This window comes from Prunus mume, mitochondrion (genome assembly GCF_029339155.1).
Source record: "Prunus mume mitochondrion, complete genome".
Classification (NCBI taxonomy): Eukaryota; Viridiplantae; Streptophyta; class Magnoliopsida; order Rosales; family Rosaceae; genus Prunus; species Prunus mume.
This window is the reverse complement of record NC_065232.1, coordinates 493,600-503,306: the sequence shown is the minus strand read 5'-3', so window position 1 is coordinate 503,306 and position 9,707 is coordinate 493,600. Positions and strand designations below refer to the sequence as shown.

The 9,707-nt window shown below is 44.9% G+C and overlaps 5 protein-coding genes; all 5 read right to left on the bottom strand.

Annotated features, from left to right (window-relative positions):
• Positions 1-221: 221 nt before the first annotated feature.
• On the bottom strand, positions 222-674 carry rpl10 (ribosomal protein L10). The gene has a single exon. It carries the CDS (start codon positions 672-674, stop codon positions 222-224), a length of 453 nt encoding a protein of 150 aa, YP_010438370.1.
• Positions 675-1,789: 1,115 nt separating this feature from the next.
• Positions 1,790-2,188, bottom strand: sdh4 (succinate dehydrogenase subunit 4). Its single transcript has one exon. The coding sequence runs from the start codon at positions 2,186-2,188 to the stop codon at positions 1,790-1,792; it is 399 nt and encodes a 132-aa protein (YP_010438369.1).
• cox3 (cytochrome c oxidase subunit III) lies at positions 2,116-2,913 on the bottom strand. Its single transcript has one exon. It carries the CDS (start codon positions 2,911-2,913, stop codon positions 2,116-2,118), a length of 798 nt encoding a protein of 265 aa, YP_010438368.1.
• Positions 2,914-3,513: 600 nt separating this feature from the next.
• On the bottom strand, positions 3,514-3,993 carry atp8 (ATP synthase F0 subunit 8). The gene has a single exon. The coding sequence runs from the start codon at positions 3,991-3,993 to the stop codon at positions 3,514-3,516; it is 480 nt and encodes a 159-aa protein (YP_010438367.1).
• A 906-nt stretch (positions 3,994-4,899) lies between these two features.
• rps3 (ribosomal protein S3) lies at positions 4,900-8,283 on the bottom strand. One transcript has 2 exons: positions 8,210-8,283; positions 4,900-6,475 (listed from the first exon to the last, which is right to left on the bottom strand). Exons 1-2 carry the CDS (start codon positions 8,281-8,283, stop codon positions 4,900-4,902), a joined length of 1,650 nt encoding a protein of 549 aa, YP_010438366.1.
• Positions 8,284-9,707: the final 1,424 nt, after the last annotated feature.

Below are 9,707 nucleotides of genomic sequence, written 5' to 3'. Positions count from 1 at the left end.
TTGAAGGAAAATTCTTTATCCTATTCTGCTAATTCTCTTCTTGTTGCACTATGTCCAAGCTTTTCGATAGCAGTGGAACAAAAGTAACCATCGGATTTAAAGAATGAACCTTCCTTCCAAGATGTATGTCGTCCGACCCAACCTCAGACTCTTTCTTCCCGACCTATTTTACTCTCTGGCCGCAGTTATTTAGGTGGTATCCCGAGATTGAAGAGATCGAATTACTCCCGGGAACACACGAAACAAAGATATGAACTAGGGAAATAGAAATGGAAAAGAGATGTTTCCATTTCATCAAAATCATAAGCTTTTTCTACATCCATATGATCTACTAAAGTAGATCGGTATTGCCCATATAATGAAAGCAGATCTTGGTCCACGGAGTCCCAAGAAGGTAAGAACTCCAACCTGTCCGATGCTTCTTCGGCCAAATACGATATACAAGTGGGACCTGCACTATGAGCAAGCTGTGCGAAAAACCGCTTCTTTTTTCCGGTTTCGCAACAACTTGGGCGAAATGGGGTTCTACCGGGAAACCATGGATTTTTTAGTTTTCGCCATTGGTTACTGGTCGAGCCACTGGAATGGAATGAGATAAGAATCTCTGGAGAGCTTTCCTCTCCACTTACTCGTAACAGGCTTTCCCTCTGTAGAAGACTTCTTCCTAATGGCATAATTGTCCTTCGTTCTTTCTAATTCATTCACTTCAAGGCTGGTTCTGAACGCCGCGTAACATCATCTTCAACCAATCTCCACCGTACGCCTAGGCTTCCAACGGAACGCCTTGCCGCCCCGAAGCTAAGCGCTTGAAAAGCGCGCTAGCCCCGACGCGATGCGATTAGTGAAAGCAGCCGCCTATGCTCCAGGCGGAGATTCTCGACCCCGAGAGAATAGAATTCTTTTTCCATCTTCTCTCCCTCCAGCCCGGCACGATAGAGGCGGGCCTCCTCCTTAAAATAGTGCCTTCCTTTCTCTTCCCAGAAGCGAAGTTCTTTCTGGGCCTCTTCTAACTCCGCCTCGATAATTCGATTTTTGAGGCCGGGTGAAGAGGAAGGTTCCGGCTCCGGGTCCGGAGCCATGTTAAGATCAAATGGGGGTCGTATCCCACTCGATGAAGCAGGGGCATTCATGCCAGTGAGTTCTCCCATCCCCCCTGCGCCGGAGCTTCCTGCGCCAGACGTCCCGGCCGGAAGAGGTACTCCCCCCTCCATGCAAGAGATAAGAGCCCCACCTAGCGCCGAAGCAACGAAACTGGCTCCGCAACTTATCCACACTTCGGGCATTAAGGAGCTTACACCTTTAATAAAAAGAGCCCGCCCTACTCGTGTGGATACCATCCCAAAGAACTCCCACTCCTGGGCCCACCAGCTAAAGAGAAAGAAAAGTACAACTAACATCAAAAAGAAAGTCAATTTGATGAAAAGTGCTCTTTTCTTCCGCTGCGATTCTTCCTGAATAGCCTGGATTCTACCGTCGAGAGTCACTTTGAAAGTATTGCCTAAACTCTTACGACTCAATATGATAAAGCCTATAAAACAACGAGCTACTATCATTTCTTCATTATAGATTGAGATCTTCTTCGAACTTAATGCACAAATAGATGGAATAGCAGCAAATAGCATCTTTCTAGCATGCATATTCGTGGAAGTAAATCTCATTATGAAAGCTTATCTCTATCCCTTCAGCAGCGGAGCGGGCTGTGGATAAATAATTTGTGAAATAACTTTTGAATCGGACGCGCTCGTGATCGCCCCAAGTCAAAATAAAAAGTAAAGAAGAGGACTTCGTATTAAGGACGAGTTCGATCCATTAGGTTCTTCGATTTGTTCGGAAAAGAAACGAGAGACAAGAAAACATCTTTGATTACGATTAAAAGGAACAATCTCAAATAGACCAAGATAAAATTTCGGGTCATTTCTTGGTGAACATGATCTGCCACAATCTCTTCGATCCCTTCATTTATGTGCCAGAATAAAGAGAGATTTGGTAGGAAAGTGGAAGAGACTTTTTTGTATATGAAAATCAAAGGGAGTGGGAAAGCTGCAGTAATTCTTTGGAAAAGCCCGATTCTCTTTGTCTTCGAGCTTTCATTCCTCAATCCACTGTTTCGTTTCTTCATATACCTCCCCACCAATAGATAGAGACAAATGGGAATAACCGAACCACGTCTACAAAATGCCAGTACCATGCAGCTGCTTCAAAGCCAACGTGATGCTCCTTGGTCAGATGACCAAGATATTGGCGAATACCACATATGATCAAGAAAAGAGTACCTATAATCACATGAAAACCATGAAAGCCAGTTGCTAAGAAAAAGGTAGAACCATAAATACAGTCCGAAATAGTGAAGGGTGCTTGATAATATTCCATTCCTTGAAAGCCAGTGAATACTAGAGCCAGCGAAACGGTAGCTACTAAAGCGTAAACAGCTCGTTTTTCCTTCCCCGCGAGTATAGCATGATGAGCCCAAGTTACGGCAGCTCCGGATGAAAGGAGAATAGGGGTATTAAGAAAAGGGATTTCCCGAGGATCTAAAACCCAAATCCCTTTTGGGGGCCAAATACCTCCGATCTCTACCGTAGGTGCCAAAGAAGAATGAGAAGAAGCCCGAAAAAAAGCAAAAAGGAACATAACCTCCGATACGATGAACGGAATAAAACCATATCGAAGTCCTAATTGTACAACTTTGGTATGATGTCCTTCCAACGTGGATTCACGTAGAACATCGCGCCACCATACGAACATGGTATATAGGATAAATATGAGGCCCAAACTGAGAAGTGTTGCACCCCCTTGAAATGGGTGCATGTACATCACACCTCCTACGGTGGTTGCCAAAGCTCCGAGTGAACCCGAAATAGGCCATGGACTTGGATCTACCAAATGATAAGAATGCCTCTGAGATTCAATCATAAACCACTTAGCCTCGGTTGTATGTAAACCCCCCCTTCACCCCCACCCCCTAAAGTGGTAAAGAGGGGCTTCTAATTTCTTTTTTCTATCTGACAGGACAAACAAATAGGAAGGGATGGTTCTTTCATTGCATTGATAGAAGTCTAACTAGAAAAAGATCTCTCTATTACTTTGAGAAGAGAATCGTTGGTTTGACCGACGAACTACGTGGGAAAATGGACCTTCTTTCTTTGATTTTCAGCAAGCATTTTTGGAAAGTCACAATTCTATTCAGTTCGGTTTCGGAAAACTAGCTGGTCGCGGATTAGTGCGTTCTGCGCCGCCGGCGTCCTAAAATCAAAGGCGCAGGTTGATCTCTCTGGTTGAGGCTGCATTCATTTTGACACGTGGGAAGTCCTTACTCTCCTAGTGGCTCGGCTTGGTCTCGCTCCCTTCCCGCACTATTCCTCCCCACTAAAAAGATTGATAATCTCGATAACCTTTCTGAACGTCCGTCTTCGCGGGGCGATTTGAAAAGGGGTATATCTTTCTTGTAGTGCCTTCCATTCCACTATTCAGATCGAGAAAGAATCTCTTCCTAACGACCAAGTAATAATGAGATTAAAAAAAGATGCTTCCTTGGCCGTGTGGAACATGGATTAGCATTATGTCATTCCTACAAGTGATCACCCATCCAGGATTGGAAGAAGTGCTATATGAGGACTTCGAGATCAAATCTAATATGTTTCTTTCCATTCCTCGTGAGCCACTTATTTCTCCGAAACAAGAGATCAAAGTGATTTTCCTCCTTTTTCCCAATAAGTCGACGGCGTTACACCATTGGGATACTTCGAATAAACTAGAGTACATATAGGACACACCGGTGCTAAAACATTTTCTCAAGATATCTTCCAAACTGTTGGGGTCGTTGCTCCGGATGTTGTTCCCCCGGTGTGAAACCAGTTGGTTCCGTAGTTTTAGAATTCTGCTGATCCCAAGTACTCCATCTCCATCATTGCATATGGGAATATAGAAAGTAAAGAGGAAAAGGCATGACCAGAAGAATTGTGTGAAATAAGTGAATTTATCCAGTTGAGGCATTCTTGATTGAGAAAAAATGATTCCCTCCAGAAAAAAAGTGGTTCTTACCTTCCTGTACGAGTAGTGAAGAACTATAGAGAGCTGTGGTTGGTTGTTGACCAACGGAAAGCATGGGAGAAAGAAGGAGTCACAGAATTAGATCCAAATTCTGGATAGCCCTACTTACGTTTCTATAGGGAGTGCTCTGCCGAGTGCCATTTCTTTCGATTTGGTCCAAATACTCATCTAAGGTACGTTCAGAAAGCGCGTTCACCCCACGGTTAAAGAGGATTCCCCTTATTTCGAACCTCTTTTGATGGATATCCTCCCGATTATATCCATCGTCCACCAATGCAGCTTCTATCTTTGTTTCTATAGGCACCTGCCTCTCCAGGATTCTCACGAATGGCCCGACGTCCGACCAACTGTTTCTCCCGAGGAAATACAAACTTAACCGTAGCTGAAGTTCCTTCCACCTATCCTCCACGGACATTAAAGGCTCTTCTAGTTGGGGAATTTCAGGTGGGACAGGAATCTGCACCGGTGCCCCTTGGGGAACACCGGTGTCGGGGGGAACCTCCGGATGTAAATTTGGCACGGGAGAAGGAATTCCCCCGTCGCAGGCGGCTATTTGGATGTTTACACAGATTATTAATAAAAACGCTATTGCAAAGAAAAAGGGCCGCATTGTGAGAGGGCGGGAACGAAAAAGAGCAATCAAAACGGGATCCCTTTTCATACGTAGGATAACCGCAGAGGCAACTATAAAAAATGAAAAAAAAAAAAGGTAGTTTACTTGCTTAGTGTGAAACGCTAAGGAAACGGCAGAAAAAATGAATTCGCCCGAAGAGGGCTCGTTTGGAACAAGTTCCACCGGGCCCGAAGTGAAGAATAGCCATTCTAGAAAAAGCATGCCCCCCTTCTTTTTTAACAATATGAAATCCACACTTTGACACCTAAGATTCCGTAACGGGTAGATACTTCCGCAGGAGCATAATCTATTTTCTGGTTAAATACATTACGAGATATTTTTCCATACTTTCCGCATTCAGTTCTAGCAATTTCTGCGCCTTTTGATCGACCTGAACAACATATACGGATCCCCTCAACCCCTTTTTTCATTACTAATGGAATATCCTTCACTATTTTACTAAAAATGGAACGAAATGATCTTGTTTTGTTTCTCAGTTGAAAAGAGATGTCTTGAGCAATCGGAGAAGCACTTTGATAAACAGATTTGATCTTGACCGACTCAATTAAGGTATTAGTGTTTGTTCTATTAGACAACAAAGATCGCATTTTTTTCACTTCGTTCAAATAAGAGTTGTACCCGTACGGAATTCTTCTGTTTCTCAGTATGATCTCTATCATCATCTCTATTCCCCTTATCAATTCTCCTATCCTACCTAGGTCTATGAATTTCTCTATCAATTCCATTACCTTATCCTTACCCATGAGGTTCCAACATTTGATCCTTAATTGACCTAGGAGTTGTTCCCGGGCATCCTCAAAAAAAAGGTTATTATACATCCCAATCCCATCCCTTGGAAAGAAAAAGGTAGCACCGAAAAAAGGAAAGAGCGAGATGGTGGTTTTTGTTGTTCCCGAGAAGCGAAGATCATTCGCTTGGCGGATGAAGCGGGTCAACCTCTTTTTGGCTTCGGCCAAACACTTTTTCTCGCTGGTCGAGCTTTCTACAAAAAAAGCGATGCGAGAACGTATTCTCTTATCTAAGCTTCTTCCCTGTGCATTCGCTCCCCCCATCGTAGATGGTTCAGCCACGCCCGGTGCCACGAAATGATTGAGAACTACGACGGGGTCGAAATTCATTTGGTTCTTTGTATTCAATAAGTATTGCATGACCAAATAATTGAAGGAGGGGCGCACTGCAGGGAGGGTCCTTTTAAGTAGATGCCTCGTCGGGCCGTCGGAGCGGGACTTCTTTGGCAAAAAGAACTTGAATAACTTAGTTTTTCTGAAGGAGTCGTCATTTTCTATCAGGAACGCTATGTCATTTACAACCCCGGCGTATTTCGGATGCTTGAAGGCCCTGCTGACCCGAAGTGATTTAGAAAGATTCTTCTTTATCGATGGTGATCGGTCATGGTATCCATAGCGTTGCTTCTTTTTCGGCCAAATCCTAATTTCGTTTTGCTTCTCCCGGTCGTCGAGCCTGATCGACTCGACTCTTTTCCCTGCCCCCCGGCCTCTCACTTCGTTTCGTTCTTCTTCTGTATCGTCGCTTGAATGAAGACACCCGATCGGCCCGACTTTCCCAAATGCCCACCACCGGCCCTTCTCCTTTCCGGGTCTGGATTTTTCGTGTCGTTTCAGTCGTCGTGGTCGACGGGGAAGAAAGAAATGAATGAATGTTCTTTTGGGAAAATTTATTATAATACACGTACCGAGACGAAAGCCAAAGGTCAGTCTCGTAGGTGGACGTATTGAACCGAAATAAGATCTCAGATTGACATCTTGATACACTGATTTACCATAATAATAAATAGAGTCAATGGGGACTCCGCCGTGGGAAGAGCCGCTTCTTTCTTGCTTGATAGTGGGGGCTTCCATTCACCAACGCAGACAAAAAGTGCTCCCCGAACCGTGCAGGATAGTCACCCATCACACGGCTCTCAAACCCAACCCGTGGTGGATCCCGGGGGGCAAAGTCAAAGCGCTTGATCCTTTGCCCCATACTTTGAGATGCTCCTCCCCGCCGATCAAGCAGCGACGCTGCTCGTGATAGGCTTAGCTTTAAGCCGCTATCGTTCGGTTCAAATAAGTCAAAAGTCCTTTCGGTCGGTTCGCTCAGGCGGTCTTCCCTTATCTTCCCTTACGTTCAGAGTGGTTTTGGTTTTTTAAAGGAGCACCGGCCGAGCGCCCTGAATGAATAAGAAATGGACAGCATAGGGAATCAATGATTCTTATTCAACCGAGTTGAAGCTAGCAACATGTCGATTACACACCGGAGGTTGGTAAGAACTGAGGGACAATGCCCCCCGGCCCGCCGGCAAAGCAACTGGTACTTGATCGGGCGGGGGGGGGCGGTTTGGTTTCGCGCAGCGCCCTCGCAGCAGGAAGAGGCTGTTGTCATTTGAAAGGAAACGCCCCGGGTTCCAAACCTGCGTGAAAAAAAACGCCCTATATATTCTATTAGTAAAGCCTAAATGTCCTTCTAAAGCGCTAACGCGCCTTATATTATTTGGTAAAGCAACCTTTCGCCTTTATTGATATGATATAAAACAAGCTTACTTACTAATAAAGCGGCAACAAGCACCTTCTTTCTCAAAAAGTAAAGTTTCGCGCCTTTAGAAAAATGGCAGCGTTAGCGCTTTACTAATACTTATATATAATATATCAAGTAAAGGCTCTTCTCCTTTTCTACTAATCTACAACTCTCTTTACTGAGCGAGACTCCATCCATATCCCTACTAGTGGTTCTTTTTTTTTCTATTCTATCATTTGTTTGACAGCTTAAACCAGGCTCCATTTTAGAGAGTTTTCGGTCTTAATCAAGATAGGTCAGGGGCGCGTCAGAACGGTCGGTGGCTGCTTAGTCTCATCCGAGAATCTCTTTGTACTGCTTTTTTTCAAAGAAAAAAAAAGAAAGAAGGGGTTCGATTTAGGCTCCTTCCCTTACAGAGCATAGCTGCGCTAGCAGGTACTACGAGCCCTCTGTCCCGCGCATCTAACCAGCTCGCGTGGTTCACCGGTTCCACCGAAAACTCTCATTTGTTGAAGCGGAGCATAGTGCGCTTTAGGCGCCGAGCGAGAAACGTCTCTTCTTTCGTTTCGATTTATTCACTGATCTGAAACTTTGCACTTGTTTTCTTATTGATTCCAGGGGCGGCGGCGTTCTTGAATGAAGTCTATCCGAACCGAATTAGCACTTCTCAGATCAGGCTAGGCCTCTCCGGCCGAGCTGGGCGCCGGGGCCCTGGATGCGCTAGCGATCGGCACATAGGGGAGTGGTTGCCCGGGTTTCTCGGCCTGGTCTCCTGCACCTCGCATTCATGATATCTACATTCAACTGTGCCCCGGAGACACGGTCGAAGCACGCCCGCCCAGTGTGCTTCTTTCACGACATGCTCTGGTCCCGGGTGTCTTCCAGTGGTCTTCTAGCGTTAGAAGAAGTCGTGTCCGTCCCGGACATCTGCAATGTCCTCCCACGCTTTTTTTTAATATAGGACAAACTGAAGGAAAAGACTGACCCATTCGGTGACTTTCGCGGTCGCCCTCACTGAACCGACTTGAATCTGAACTACGATTCAGATCAAGTCTTACCGACATCGGATTTCCTTTTCGTGCCATATGCGCTTTTACTTTACTTTACCCCTTTTGATTCCCGGTCCAATATTTGTTCTCGAAAGTCTTCGTTTTCGTTGCTCTAAGGTACACCCGAGCACCTTTTGGTGATGCGATGGTTTGATCCTATCCTCTCTCTCACTTGAAGCCTTCAAACAAAGAAAGCTACTCCGCTATATATACTAAAAATTTTTCATATACGAGATTTCTGTTCCATTCCTGCCGACACTAGCTGTATGTAAGACCACTATAGTATGATGGACTAGGCGTCCCCAACTGCTACTGTTTTTGACTTCCCCCAAAAGGTCTTTGGCAATCTCAATCCTATTCTTCTGCTTCTGCTTCTCCGTTTGGATACATGGTAACATGTCCCCCGTATTTGGCGAGGGAAAGGATGATGAGCGAACTCTTTCGAGCGGGGGAATATTCCAATTCCAATTTAAATTGCTAATTGAGTGAATTAAGCAAGGGGGATCTCGAATTGTCTACTTGAAGGGGGGAGGGGGGATGCTTCCCATCCCGCAAAGGAGCCGTTAAATCTTTTCTTTTTCGATTTCCATTTCGCGCTAGGGCACTCATCCGTTGCTTGTTTGTAGTTATGTCAGGCAAAGGTATTCTCCCTCTTTTTTTTTGAAGTCCATTTTTCGGGAAAGCGAGCGAAGACTTTAACCCGCTGCTCCTTTTTGGTCTCTCACCCGTGGAGTCCATTCACTCCACTGATCGAGCAAGCACGGCCGTATTCTACTTGCATGTGTTAAGCATATAGCTAGCGTTCCTTCTGAGCCAAGATCATACTCTTCTTTTGAGTATGATTGGGCCCTGCAGTGGTAGAACCTGGCGAACCAGGCGTACTACCGAACATTGATTCTCTCTCCGGAGCCTATATATGCAATATGCACCAACTCGAGAAAAATCAAAGAAAACTACAAGCAACTACATCAACAACCTCTATTCCTGACGTGAACGGACGCTTTCAGTTAGTTATACTTATAACGTTATATATATATATATATATATAACAATAAAAAGCGTGTGATATCTATCAACAATAGTTTCAACCAAACTCTTAGTTTTCGAAGGCCGAAGAAGAATAGCTTGCAAGTTAGACAGAATTCTGGTTAACCGTGAGATTGTTACTCTCTTCTCCGAAGCTAGAGTTATTACTGGTACTAATGGACTATCTGACCATGCCCCAGGCATTATTCAGTTGAATCACTCAGTGCAGCACAGCCATAAACCTTAAAGGTTTATTAATGCGCAGTCTAATCATCCCCCCTTTCTCCGAACTGTGAAGCAAGCGTGGAATATCCGAGTTGAGGGCAACCCCATGTTCCAAGTGTCCAAAAGCTTAAAGCGGTCAAAGAGGCGGGTTAGAACGTTACCACCTTTGGCAAAATAGCTGAAAGAATCAACGTCCTTAAGGATGAGCT